Genomic DNA, 14,965 nt, shown 5'->3' on the forward strand with positions numbered 1-14,965 from the left:
TTTAGAGAAAACATTAGTCAAATATTCCAGCTGCGTTTTGCCGCTTGATCTACCAGTGAGGTCAGTTGCATTTATCATGCAGAAATGATTCTGACATCAGTTCAGCAGTTAATTTTACTATAGAACAAATAACAGTGGAGAAGTGATGTGCTGCTTGAGTTGCTAATTAACAACCACAGAAATAACATCTGCCAGATGAAAATTAACAGTCTTACAGTAAGTTACAGTCTTGAGGTATTTAAAGGTATGTGCTATGCAAAACAATTCCTGTTATTGTATCTTTAAACTATTTTTACTTTCGTATAAAGTGGGTTTGTGGACCTTGTAGAATAACAGAGGATGGAATCCCCAGAAGAAATCAGATTTCATAATAAAAGTTTTTGGTTTTGTTTTTTTTTTTAATATAGGTGTTTTCCTGAGAGGCCTCAACACAGAACCTGCTGCTGACAGCTTTCCCATGATAGGAAACCTGTAGTACAAAAAGGGGATTCCTTGGGCCTCAAAACCCCACGTGATTTGAGGGATGTTTTCCAGGAGCCCTAAAGTGCTTAATTTTGTTGATCTTCAGCTATAATCAACTGGTTTTGTTGTCTAGAACTGCAGTTGTCCCTGTAAACTTCAGACAAAGAGAACTGGACCCATGAGCCTGTCCAAGAGGAGCTTCTTATGTGGAGGAAAAATCTTTCAGGCTTACTTCCTCCTGCTGCTCCATGGCCCCAGGCCCCAGGCATTCCTGTGAAAGGTTTCCTTATGCATTTTACTTCGGCCTAGGCAAGGGCAGAAAATAAATCTCCTAATGAGAAAAAACTCATTCCCTGAGGATATCCATAGCATTCATGAAAAGTTAAACAGAGATTGTACTTAGACATGGTATTACTCAAAAATAGTTATATTAAGCCATATATTTCCAAGTAAACATCATTAAGCTTCAGTCTCTTAAGTAGAGCTGCTTGTTTCTGTAAGACCGAGTTGTCACCTGTCTTACCCTAACAGGTTCTTTTCATCTTTGTAAGTTAAATCTGTTTTCTGCTTCTTAATGAAGGGTATTAATGTTTCCTTGGATTTTGTTCTTTTATGTAGCTGGAGTGCCAAGCTGTATTTGACCCCAAGTAACATTGTACTGCTAACAGCTATAGCCTTAATTGGTGTCTGCGTTTTCATCCTGGCAATAATTGGCATATTACACTGGCAAGAAAAGGTAAGCTAATTTACTAGAATATTTTCTGTGTATTTTCTATACTATTTAGCACTCCCTAATATTTTAAAGACCTGTACATTGGTTTGGGGTTTTTTTACTATTTTTCTACAGTATAATAATTTCTGACACAGACTGAATTAAGTCCCAAAAGGTGTTATTATTAATTATTTACTACACGTTTAAAAATTGGCATTATTTTTATTTAAGCTCTAAGACACTTAAGCTTGTCCATGTTGCTCTTCATTTCCTTTTTCCATTAAGCTGTTATTTTCAACTTAAATGAGACATCTTTGTTTCATATCTAAGCTTTCCATTTTGGAGCTTTAAGGAGAACTGTTTTGGGAAATGGAACATAAACTCATTTACTTACCTTGAGTTCCACTGGCAATCTAAAAATAAGGAGAAAGTCTTTTTTGTGTATCTCTCTCTACTGGTTGCACTGAAATTAGCATTCAGGAATGTATAGGGAGTCAATCGTGCATATTGCCTGCTTTGCTCTGTGGGTCTGAATTATACATGCAGGGTATAGAAATCCATTGATTTGAAGAAGCATTTTGAAAGAGGCCTTTCATGTCACAAAAGAAATACATTCCCACTTTTCTTAACTATGCTCAGTTCACAATCATACCCAACTGGCAGAGTTGCCAATAAATGTTACTACATACCCAAACCATAATCTTAGCTGTCAGATAAAATTACTGCACATTCTGGCATGGTAGCACTGTTTGTTATTTTGTGCTCATGGAAATAAAATGACCTTGTTAAACATTCAGATAAGCTTTGTGCATGCTTCATATTTAAATGTTATTTGTCTGTCAATCTTCACCCTTCAAAATGTTAAATACAGTCTCCAACTAATAATAAAGCTGGGAATAAGACACACAAAGGAAAGAAATACAAAGTTTATGATGGCTGTCGTTAGCATGTTCTGCTGTACCAAGAAAGCACTGCTTACTGGTAGCTCAGGGCTGGGCACTGCCTGGGTTTAATTCTCTCTCCAACATATCTTTAGCAAACAAGAGTAGCAGTAAAGGTACTTGGACTTTGAGTTGGGGAAGGATTAACTATGCCTAATTCTGTCTGGAGAAATGGAGATCTAATGGCAACGTTCTGAACAGTTTTTATACAGCAATTCAAGCATTGTAGTGTAAGGAAGGACTCAGCCCAGAGTGAGTGCTTTTAGAGCTGTTTTAAGCCCCAGGTGTGTGAATTAAGTGGTGTTGGTTATATTGTAATTTCATTTCCAACTCTGCAGCACAAAGTAGGCACAAATATATGGACAAATTATGTGTATTTTCAGACCACTGTATAAACATGCATTAATTCCTATACTTTTCTGATGGATTTTTACCTTCCCAATTTTTAGAAGTGGTTGAGATACTGAACCAGTAAGAATGTTCACCAAGGCTGTATTGTGCATCACTGACGTGTAAAGTTAAACTCCAAAGTTCCTTGTTTCTAAGCTTGTTCTAGTTTACTGTCTCTCAGCAATTCTCTCATGAAAATACTGTCCAGGCTAAATGCCACTTTCCCTTGCAGTTCTCTGGAGTACGTGTAATAAAGAAAGGAAGGGGAAATGAACTGGCACTTAAAATATTTTTCTTTCCCCCAGAGGATGAATGTGTCTGTAAGATGCAGTGTTTTATTCAGCAGTTTAAATAAACCCTGTACTCTGACCTCTGCAGATAAGTAGTAACAGGAGCCCTTTGTCCACAGTAGTTCTTATACACTCATCTGCCAGTTAAGTATTGGAGTACTGAAATAACTGTAGGATTTAGGGGTAGGTGTTGGTCTGTCCTGCCTTAGAAATTTTGAATGCATTGAAGAAAAAAAAGCTTTGAAATCTCAGTTACTAGATTTTAGTTTTGATACATCAAATGAAAGAGAAAGTGAAGAATTGACACCATTCTCCGTCTTACAACAAATAACATCTTGCTACATTTGCTACAGCCATCATTAGTCCTTATTCTCATTCTTGATAACTTGCTTTGGGGTCATGAGGCCGGTTTTGGAAACACTGCACAGTGATGGAATACTGCTAGAGAGGGTTTGCTGGATCCAGCAGAGTATCAGCTACTGTCAAATTTGAAGCAGTAATTTTTTCAGGAAGCATACAAGAAGTGGAGTGGAAATTGTTTTCTAAGTGAGACGATGAAATTTTGCGGAATGTGACAAGCATTTCAGTGTAGGAAAGAGTGTGCCACTCCCCCCTTCCCACCCCTTTTTTGACATCCAGAATACTACTGACACTGATAAAGTCCCTGCCAAAAAAGCCAGGCTGATATATCTTAAACCTCACTGACAGCTCCGCTGCTGCTACAAAATGCAGTAAAATCCATATTTAATCCAATGGAGTTGCTATCACACATAAACATTGTGTAATGAGGAAATCTTTGGCCTTGAGCCAAAGCAGATGACGAGCTCTCATGGCAGAAGACGGGCACCGATTTCTGCCACAATTGTGTATTTTTATCAACTGAGACACAAATGTGAATGCCCACACAGCACCTACTGGAGAGGCTTCTCTTCATTTTACTCCTTAAAAAAACAAAAAAGAAAGAAAGAAGTTGGGTCTGTGCAAGCTAAAAAGCATTTCAGTCTGCTTTGCCAAATTCTCTCATGCTGGGATTTACACATACTGTCTGTCATGACAAAAGCACTGTTTTCTAAAGAAGTTTGCACTGTGTGTTCAAGAATCCTTGAAGAAATGCTTCCATCCTCTGTTAAGTGCTTTAGCACACAAGAGGAGACATGTGGGAGAGGACATGTTTTTACACATGACATGGATTATAGGTACAATTTAAATATGCTTCTTTTTTCCCAGCACCACCCAATTTACTCTATCAGCAGGTCAATGTGTGTTCTGCATAAATAAGCAGGGAAATGCATCCTACTTCACATTTTCATAATACAAACAAAAAACACAGAACATTTGTCACATACTTGGTGCTGTTAATTGTTGGTTGAACTGCCATCTTGCTCTAAAGTTGTATTTAACAGAATGTTTGTTAAATGAGGTTCTTTGTACCTGTAACATAAATTACATTTACAGTTAGTCCAAAGTACTTTCATCTTATATCTATAATGAAGACAAAATGCATACCAGGAAACAGTCTTCAGATTTGAATTATTCCTTCTGAAAAGCATTATTAGAAATAACAGAAAATAATGGGTCATAAATACTAAAAAAGTGAGCATTAACAGCAGAAGCTAATTTTGCGTAGATTATTGCTATTTCAAGCTGATATCATTTAAAAGTTAATTGTTGGGGCTTTTACTAAGCTTTTTTGCCTTTTGTCAAATGGCTTGAAAAAAATCAACCGTTCTCTGACACTTGATGGCTCATTTCTGTAAAGTATTGCTCTAGATTCCACAAAGTGTTTTTTTATTATTATTTTTCAGAAAGCAGATGACAGAGAGAAGCGACAGGAGGCTCATCGGTTCCATTTTGATGCTATGTGACATGCCTTAATATTTATGAAGGAGCTGCTACTCATTTGCTTAATTGAAAGACTAAATTCTGATTTTTTAAATTATTACCATGAAAGTACTGTTGGTGTGTTATTTGTAAATGTTGCATTATCTGGTATTTATTTGGAAAGTATTAAAATTAGACCTGAATGTCTCACAAGGCCTTTCAGTTATGAGACTGTATATAATAGAATTTGGCCTTTATTTAACAGAACTGTAAATTTATTTTTCTTAGTAAAGGGATCAAGTTGCATGTATCATTGTTTATGTACCAATTCTTTAGTAATATTTCATAGAAAGAAAGCTGTGTAAATTAAGTGTAGCATTTCAGCGAGCAGAATACCTTGTACCACTTGAATTGGTCTTGTCCTTTATTCATTCCTGCAAAACAACCTGGTTTCTGAAAATTAAACTTGTGCAATTTCTCAGATGACTTAATCGTTAATTATTTTGATCGTATTAAATGGTGCTTAACTAAAGTATTCTGTATTTTTCTTTGTTTAAATCTATATGTGCAATAGTTAAAGAACTTAGGAAGTAGGGAACCAAAAGCAACCTGCAGTGTAATGCTAGTTCAGTCATCCTGGGATAAATGCAGTATTTATGTGTGCTAGTTCTAGGGAGAAGACAACGCATTAAAAAATTAAAATCATAAAAATGTATCAGCATTACATAAACTGCTTTTATAATTAAACTATAACCACATTTATTTTAGAAAGGAACAAAGTCATTATGAAAGTAACTATTTTTTTAACATAAGAAAGGTATGGGATTTTTTATTTCGTTTTGTTTTTCAAGATGTTAAAAGAAACATTTTTGAGTAGAGATTGAGAATTGACACCCTAAAATGTATTGCTAGGTGATGAGATACACAAAGATTAAATTAAGAGTGTAATAGGACACTCAGAATAATCAATGCACATTTTCTATGTACACTGCTATGCCCAAATTTCATAAGGCTGTAATAATGACAGAAGACGAGTCGCTCAACTTCAAGTATTTTAAGTGGTGATGAAGTTACAGTTGCTCAGTGTACTTGGGATCCTGGAAGAATCTCTGAGAATAATCATGCTTTTATTTTACATGAGTTTACATGATTAATTTTGCATTTACATCAGTTACTTTGCATTTCTTACACCATTTGATAAACTAGAACATCCTTTCTCAACAAACTGAAAGTGTTGGTGTTCAAGGCACTCACGTGTGCTGTGGGTCCCTGCCCACGTCTGGCACTTGCCTGGAATGCTCCCTGTGCCTGGCAGTGCAGCCCCAGACAGGAGGGAGCAGGTCCAAAGCTGGGCTAGTGGTGCCCACCCTGAGTACCAGTCAGACCCTGGGTTACCATGGCAATGCTGAACACTGACCCATTCATACAGCAGCACCAAGCCAAAAGGCAGAGCAGCAGTGTCCTGAGCTCTGAAGTTTCACTGGGTATTTCCAATATGCACTGATCAGATGCCAGCAGAGGAGACTCTCATACCACATTACTGTTATTATTCAGGACAGAGTATTTCCTTAATGTACACCTTCAATTTTTCTCATGAAAAGGTAAGTTGTTTTTTTCGTAGGTAAATACTTAATGCTTTTGGACTTTTTAAACCACATTGATAGAATTGGTTCCCACCAGCAAAAGAAAGAACAATTTCATGATTAGGAGGATGCACAGTTCAGTACATTTTCCTGTCATTTTCAGATGGTTGGAGAATAATGCTAAATGCATAATGCACTGTGGCAGCAAAGTTGTCTGTAGCCCTCTATCACAATATAATACACATAGATTAGCTTCCTTATGTTTTTTGAAAAAGCAATTAGGAATAAAATAACCTCATGCTGACATTTAAGCTGTTGTACGAAACAATGAACTTGGTATCTTTTGCTCTGAGGTATTTTGCATGCTCAGTAATGCATCATTGCATCGCTATATACAATATAATAAAGTTTACCCCAGGTTCTAAGTACTTGTAGCATGGCTCACACAGTCTATGCATACTGTTTTGAATTAAGGCATTAAATATTGTAAAACCTGATGTCAGAGGTTTCATGTTGTACTTTGCTTCTCTCTTCTATAAGCATTAAACATATGTTTGGGAAGGTTATTGCCCTTCTACCAGGAAGTTTAAGAAAGCAGCATCAATTAGAAAGTTGTAGTTCCAGGTGATTGTCACAGTAACTGAGAAGTGAGAAATAGTTCGAGCTACATAAATTTTCAAACTGCAGCCACTCTAACACAGCCCTGGTGAGAAATGCTATTGGAAGCTTCCTTGGTGTGAAATTTCACCTATATAAAAATACTGTTGACAGGCCAACTGACAGATGGCTGTTGAAATACCATCTTTCTTTGTTCTCATTTTCCATGAGAAGCTTTAAGACTGAATCTTCCTACCAGATTTATCATTAATGCACTATAATCCCCCAACAAAAGAACCAACTTTTGTGCTGCAGATTAACAGGCATGTTCTATATAGTATGATATTCCTCCTGTGCTGAGGCCATCCTGCTTAACAGAGACATTAAAAACATTTACTACAGTTAATTGAGAAGTAATCACTACACATGCACCGAGTCAATTCAGGACTTCTATAGAATCACAGAATGGTTTCGGTTGGAAAGAACTTTAAAGATCATTCAGTTCCAGCCCCCCTGCCATGGGCAGGGACACCTTCCGCTCTCCCAGGTTGCTCCAAGCCCCATTCAGCCTGGCCTTGAACACTTCCAGGGATGAGGCATCCACAGCTTCTCTGGGAACCTGTGCCAGGGTCTCCCCCCACCCTCAAAGGGAAGAATTTATTCCTAACACCTAATCTAAACCTCCTCACTGCCAATATGAAGCCATTCCCCCTTGTCCTGTCATTCCATCCCTTGTATATGTTTCTTTGTAGGCTCCTTTCATGCACTGGAAGGCCACAATTAGGTCACCTCAAAGCCTTCTCCTCTCCAGGCTGAACAATCCCAATTCTCTCAGCCTTTCCTCCCAGCAAAGCTGCTCCATCCCTCTGATCATCCTGGTGCCTCCTCTGGCCTGGCTCCAGCAGCTCCAGGTCCTTCCTGGGCTGGCCCCAGGGCTGGGGCAGCTCTTCAGGTGGGGTCTCACCTGCGTGGGGCAGAGGGACAGAGTCCCCACTCCCTTACTGCCCCCCCGCCCCAGTCCTTCTCTGCAGGTTTGCTCTTGACCTATTGATCCCCAGCCTGTACCAGTATTTGATATTCATACCTGAATAGATACCAATATATTGTAATTGATACATATATATAACTTCTTTCAAATCAATGACACCAAAATAGAGCAGGAGAAGTCAATCCATAAGCTTCTGCTATATTATAATCAACAGTGTAAAAACATTAGCTATCTCTGTTTTGAAGGTATTAATACCCAAAATATTTTTTTTAAAATTTAGACAATAAAATTATTCTTAAAATAATCTCATACTTTGCAAATACTTAGTACCAATCCTAAAGGAATGGGGAAATGTTTTTTCAAAGAAGTATGTTAAGAAATCAAGAGCAGTAGAGGAGTAAAACATTGCTATGCTGCTTTAGTAACCGTACTATCCATTCTGGGGACAGGATCTAGTTCCTGAGGCACTGGTAATATTGGCCTCCCTGTCACTTGGAAAATAATCAGCTACACAGCACTATTTTTATAATTCCTGACTTCAGTGAAAAATGTGATCCCATCTATGATACATTCCATAACAGTTATAACCTAATTTTGAAATTAATGAATTTTTCAACATATGCCAAAAAAGTTTGTAGGTATATTCTAACAGTCAGATCTAATTATATTGCCTCGCAAATAGAGAAGTGCACTGTAAGCTTTCTGAAGGCTATCAGTTTTCTTCCTGACTATTCAAAAGTTTGCAGTGTTTATTACTCAGTAGTAAATAACAAAGCCAACAGTACATACTTATGTATGATTATGTATTACATATTGTAATACAATTACAGTTGTATTACAATACAATACTGAGGCACTTGCACCTTCTATAATTATCTAATTAGAAATAATATAATGAAATTAGGATTTCTCAAAAGCACCTAAATTGTACTGACAAAACCAAGTACCAGAACAGTTAAAACATAACTCCTCGTCCCCTTTCATAGTTATTCACTGTTGATGTCTACATTTTTGCAACCTCTTTTAAAAATAATGTCCAAATAGCTGTTGGTCTAAGGCTGTTTGTGTTGTACAGTTTGCTACTCAAGAGCAGAAAATATTTTAGGTAACATTAAAGTTAAAACTTCTCACAGAACAGCAAATCAAAGGAAGTTTTAAGAAGGAGGCAAACCCAGTTCTAATAATACGAATGTAAGCCTTTAGCAGCAGCAGAGCACTGTTGTAACTGACTCATTCATCAGCTGCTCAGGCAGGTGTTTACCTCCATCAGAATGAGTCCCACTGCCTTCCTTGAGCTACTGCTATTCAAAAATAATCATGAGGACTCGATAGAGCATCAGAACAATACACAGCTGGCTGTCCAAAAGCTGTCTTCAACCTTTCTTGGCTCCCCAACTCAAGTTTAATTAAGTCAAGCTTACTGCCAGTTTGACCCGGTGGCAAAGCGTTTTTTCCTCCCTGGAAACCTACACTCTGCAGGCTCATGAGACGGGAACTGAAAGCGTCTTCAGACCTGTCACCAGTGAAAGCACCACCTGTAATGAGAACTCCAGCAAAAACAAAGCAACAGGGATGTCCACAGGAGAAATGTCTCTGAAAACAGCAGTAAAGAGTGGCAAAGTGTGCCCCAAATCTACAAATTGGTGCTACTCCCTGCCTCTCCCGCGCTGACAGCTTGACACAGCCCTGGAAAGAGAACAGGATGGAAAAGCTGCTCACTTCCCCAAGTTTGTAATAGCTCTGTTCAACCTTCTAATGGACAAACCAGAAGTTCAGCTCTTCAGTTAAACTGACTGTAGCGGATTGCGTCTTTGCAGTTGCTACTCAAACTTGTACTGAGCACATGGCATTACAAAGGTTTTCTCCTGTCTCTTTGGTGAGAGACAATTGACCACAAATAGTTCTCTTGAATGCAAATTCAGCCTGAGATCTGAGAATCAGGCCGGTTCTCATTTCTTATATCATCACAAGTAATAAAAATATCCAAGTCAAATTTTGCCATCAGCTATGCTGTGCATTCCAAAAAAATTTAAAAAAAGCAGGCAACCCCCTGTTTCCTAACAATCTGCACAACAGCACAGTCAAATTTTAATTATGTACTTGCAGAGAGGATAAAAAATTGTGGATGATGCCCAGATACAGTAGTCTTTGATTTTTTTTGCATTACTACAGTAAACATTTTTGTTAGTAAAGAAAATAATGCCAAGTAGATACACCTATTGAGGACTTCTTTATGTATAGGAGTTTTCACTACAGAACTTAACATTTCATCACACAGCTATAAATACATGGTTAAGAGGGGAACAGAGGAATCGCTTTATCCACTGCTGGAATGTAGCAGCTATTTCATAATTCATGGAAAAACTACGCTTTGAGGAGGACTGTATCATCTCTATTTGAAACTGAAAGGACAATTCAAGTAAGTAGAATAATATAATTATGTAACTTGGGATTTTGCCAGACCATCAAGCTTAATACTTCATGAAGCTTCTTGCAACACTGAAATGGATCTTTAATACCCAGTAAAGCTCAGGACCTTTGCTGCGAGGTCTCGCCGGGGGTCCGGGAGGAGCTGCCGTCCCCCGCCCCGCAGCCCCGCGGGGCCCCGCGCTCGCTCCCTCCCGCTGCTCTCCGCTGCCTTCTCCATTTAATTCGCCCTCACTGACAATCACACTGACTTGAAGCGCCTGAAATATTTAACAGATAATCTGAAAGCAAGAGAATGACCTTTTCTAACAGGATAGGCTGACCTTTGAACATTGTAGAAAGAATTTAACATTCGAATACACAGCACTAAACCACAAGGAAATCAGAGCTTCACCTGGCACGCTCGTGTTAGACACTCTACTGAGCTGCTCTACTCCTTAAGCAGACGGACTCGCAAGTGGCAATTACGCATATAATTTACAGTTTGCAAAATCTGTTGGGTCTAGCGAGTGGGTTGGTTCCAAATTGCTGCCACGAAGTGCCTGCGCTCGGACAGCGGAGTTCCGCGTGAGGCACATGGAGGTGCAGCCGTGCACGTCTGCGCAGGACCTGAATGAAGTGGAGACCGCGACCTCCTCCTCCGTCCTGGGAGCGGGGCCGAGGCAGCTCCCGGACACAGCAGCACCGCAGCAGCTCCTGCGGGCCCGGGCCGGGGGCGCCCGGACGGCTCCTGCCCTTTGCGCAAAGCTTTGCAACGTGCACAGGTCTAAACACCTCCGTGTTTCAGTACTTCTGGAGCTTGAGCGAAAGATCTCAGCCTCGCCTGATCGGCAGTTCCAGGGAGGAGACATCCTGTAGGAAATGCCCAGCGATTCTTCAACCCGTGTAGCCTATGGGAAATTTGAAAGCATCTCTAAGGGACTACCGTGTTGCTATCATTTTACACGTAACCTATGGGCACTACGCCCTTCCGCGGCCATGCCCCCGGCTGTCCGGCACAGCCGCGGCTCTCGCCCTCACGCACCTCCCTCGGCAGCTCGGAGGGGTCTGTCAGGACGGGACTTCCCGCGGCGGGATCTGCTGGCCGGGGTCTCTCCCTCCCTGCCCTTCCCCCGACACCGCCACCTGCCTCCACCTCAGGCCCTTTCCCTAAGTAACATCTCCCCTCACAAGCTAACACGATGTGATGGATAACCAGAGGGACAGGAGCCAGGGCAGGCAGCAGGCTAAGTGCGCCTTTTTATTAACTTCTTGTAAAGTAATAGCTCCATTTTATCTGTCACTCCTGTCAAACAACAGCCGCACACTAGCTGTGATGGGCTCTTCCCGGCGCCGGAGCTGCAGGGAGCACACTGCAGCCAGGCAGGCAGATGGGCACGCCGCACTGCCGGAGCCGCGCGGGCTGCCTGCCACCAGCGAGGGGGCGAAGGGGAGCAAAAGAAGACCAAGGGAAGAACCGGGTCCCTTTTACCCCATCGGGACCCACTCAGATGCCAAACAAAGCCGGGCAGCCGGGATTCAGGCTTATCCGAGCTACCGTGTCCTGGAGAGGGGCCGCACGGCTCGCCCCCTCCGCCGCGGGGGACGCTCTCCGGGCGGCCAGCACCGCGCAAGGGAAAACCCCGGCAGACGGGGGGCAGGATGGGCCTGTGGCGTGAGGCACGGCGGGGCACCGAGGTGGGGCGCTTCAACGGGGCCAGCCCCGGCTCCCCGTGGGGACGGGGTGAGGACAGCTGCTGCCCCAGCGCCGTCGCCCCCGCCTCGGTGCCCGGCCGAGCGGGAGGAGCACAGCGGCCCCGCCGGCTGCGGCTGTGGCTGTGGCTGCTTGCGGGGCTCCGTCGGGGGCGGGCACATGCGTACAAGCAGCTCATCCAGGCAAACACCCCTCACATTTTAAATGAGCTTCATTTAGCAGCAGCCGCTTCAGTCGGGCTGGGAGCTGCCGGGCTGCGTTTGCAGCGCTGCGCGGGGAGCCCCCCGGGGTAGGCCAGCCTCGACGGAGCCCGCCGCGCCCCGCTCTCAATGGGACTGAGCGCGGCGGCGGCTCCGCGCTCGGGCGGCGGAGGCTGAGCGCGCCCCGCGGGGGCGCCGGGCATGGCCGCGGGCGGGCGGGGGCCGAGCCGTAGCCGCGGGCACAGCGCCCTCGCGGGGGGCACCGCCGCGGCCATGGAGCGCCGCTGATCGCCGCCGCCGCCGGGAGACAATGGCCCTGCACAAACTCTGCTCGGTGCTGGAAGGTAGGAGCCGCGGGCGGCACAGCGCCCCGCCGGAGAGGGGACCGCGGTACCCCCGGCGGCGCCCCCCCTTCGGCTGCCCCGTGCTGCCCCCCGATGCCCTCCCAGCGTCAGCGGAAACTTCGGAGCGGGGAACGCGGGGACTGTGCAGGGGCGGCCGCCCTGCTGCTGCCGGGGCTACTCCTCCCGGGCAGCTGCCGGGGCTACTCCTCCCGGGTAGCTGCCGGCGCCCCGCACCTCCCCATTGCACCGCCCCACGGCCCCGCGTCGCTGCCCAGCGGCCACCGCTCCCCGGCTCCACTCTGCCCCACGCGAGACACAGCGCTGCGGCGCCGGCTCGGGGCTGCGGGGCGGGCGCTGCCGGAGCCCAGCGCGGGGCCGGGCCGGGGGCCCGCACCCGTCCCGGGCTGCTCCCGGTCCCGCGGGCGGGCGGCGCAGGCACCTCGGGTTTGGGGGTCCCAGCGGCAGGGACACCTCGGGTTCGGGGGAGGTCGCAGCCTGCAGAAACGTGGGTCACAGTAGCAGCGACTCTACCCTAGTGCCCCTTATATTCCCGAGACACAGCGACAATATCCTACGCTCGTCTTTTCACAGTAAAAATACTCTTTGCTTTCGGGACTCTGCTGACGAGCTCAACACTGTTCAGCTTATCACACTTGTTATCGGGAACAAGATTTGTTTTCAGTAGGGTTTTCACAAAATCAGTCACCTGAGTCACAAGCTACACCCTGACCGGTGTTTACCGGTGCTTTTTTTCTTGAGGCTTTTAAATCTTGTTTCTAACTTAGTTTTTTGTTCGGAGGTAAACAACCGAGCAAGGCTCCTCATCCGACCATTTCTTTGTCTGTGCTATTACTTACACAGCTCGATAATGGGCGAGGGTTTTCTGTTAGAAAATAAAGCTCGATGTGGCACTTAACCTTGTGCCTCAAGAGATTATTTCTAGCATTCTGTATCTTCTTCAGCAATAGCAGACTTGATGGGGATTCCAGTCTATTTTTTTTATGATTATTATTATTTTAAATTATTCTGTGAGGAGATGTTGGTGTGACTGCATGCATTATTGAAGCCAACAAGGCATTACTGCAGAGTGGAGAACTGTTGTGTATACATTGATGTCTTCCCACAGTATGAAAGTTGTAAAGAAGTCTGGTTTAAATCCAGAATGGTTCCATGTGCCATAAAATCCCATGTTCCTGGCATGAAGGACTTAATGTCCTTAGGATTTCAGTAAATATTTTTCATTTATTAGCATAATAACTGAGAGACAGAAGATAACTTGTTCTAAATAAATGTCTGTCTCTCTATATAGTTAACCATCCACTGAGTTTAGACAACATAGGAACATATGGCTTACATGAGGAAGACAAGGCATTTAGATTTTTTTTTTCTACTGCCTCTTTTAAGTAACATATCTAAATATCACAAGCCACTATAAAACAACCATAAACTACAACTGATGTATCTACTACTTAAATACTTTATACACATGCAGATTTAATTACATTTCAGAAATAAGGGATTGCTGCAAAATTGACTGTACAGGTTTTCCACTGAACAGACCTATACATTTTTTATAATCACACTAGTGTCCGGGCAAAAAGTCCCTCTACAGGAAGTTTTTTGTATTACTCATAATCCATAAATTGCACAAAGCCATTAGTCAATAAGCTGTTAGTATTCTAAATGCATCCCTTGCCATGACTACAGAAACAACCTTTCATTACTTAGCATCATACACTCCCTTTTATCTCTGCTTCACTTGAAGTCATTACACAGTCCCATTATTACACCTAATCAGAAACAAAAAAGTATATGCCTGTAGATGGACATATAGATTTAGTTCCAGAAGGAAACTGCTGGGAGTAAAATGCAAATAAACCCTCCATGTTTTACAAATTGCATCTTAAATTCTGCATGGAAGCTCTACCTACAGTGGCAGTAATTTTTTTTTCCTCCATACAAATAGCTTCATGTGCAGAACTGGGGGAGTTCTGCTAAACCATAAACGAAGTACCATGAAGCTCAGTGTATCGTGACAAATCATATTTTATTTAATACTTCTTAGAAACAGTTTAGTCTTCTGTTCTTAACAGGGAATACATGTGTACATTTCTGTCATCCACAAAGGTTCTATTTTGTGTGTGGTTGTGTTACCTCATGGCAGAAAAGAGCCCATCATACTTCGTGGCAGTTGATGTTTCTTATATTAACCTTGTTCAGAACTATTCTTCTGTTCTTCCTCAGCTATTAATAACAAGGGCTGATTTAAATAAACATCTTAATGTAATTATTTCTGTCTCTGTCCATAGTGTTCAGCAAAACTTTTGAAAGTCTCATCCTGAGTCCCATCATCCTGCATGGATTCTTTGCTCTCCTCCAGCTCTCCCAGGCAGCAGTGCTGAGTGGTAGCGCTGGTGGAGCACAACAGCCCTGGGATTGCAGTGGCTGCAGCTTTTGCTCAAGTTGAGCCCAGCCAATGCCCACCTGCTTTCTCAGTGGGGTCTGTAACCTCTCAGA

The 14,965-nt window shown here is 43.1% G+C and overlaps 2 protein-coding genes across 2 annotated transcripts in view; both read left to right on the forward strand.

The window, feature by feature from the left end:
- The window catches only part of ITFG1 (integrin alpha FG-GAP repeat containing 1), a 72,122-nt gene extending 66,978 nt beyond the window's left edge, over positions 1-5,144 (forward strand). Inside the window, exons 17-18 of the mRNA XM_048316633.1 lie at positions 1,081-1,198; positions 4,601-5,144. Coding sequence (XP_048172590.1) covers positions 1,081-1,198; positions 4,601-4,660 — 178 coding nt within the window. The 3' untranslated portion in view covers positions 4,661-5,144. The remainder of the gene's footprint in view (positions 1-1,080; positions 1,199-4,600) is intronic.
- A 7,174-nt stretch (positions 5,145-12,318) lies between these two features.
- The window catches only part of NETO2 (neuropilin and tolloid like 2), a 29,497-nt gene continuing 26,850 nt past the window's right edge, over positions 12,319-14,965 (forward strand). The window contains exon 1 of the mRNA XM_048316676.1: positions 12,319-12,448. Coding sequence (XP_048172633.1) covers positions 12,415-12,448 — 34 coding nt within the window. The 5' untranslated portion in view covers positions 12,319-12,414. The remainder of the gene's footprint in view (positions 12,449-14,965) is intronic.

Source organism: Corvus hawaiiensis, chromosome 12, assembly GCF_020740725.1.
Source record: "Corvus hawaiiensis isolate bCorHaw1 chromosome 12, bCorHaw1.pri.cur, whole genome shotgun sequence".
NCBI classification, from domain to species: Eukaryota; Metazoa; Chordata; class Aves; order Passeriformes; family Corvidae; genus Corvus; species Corvus hawaiiensis.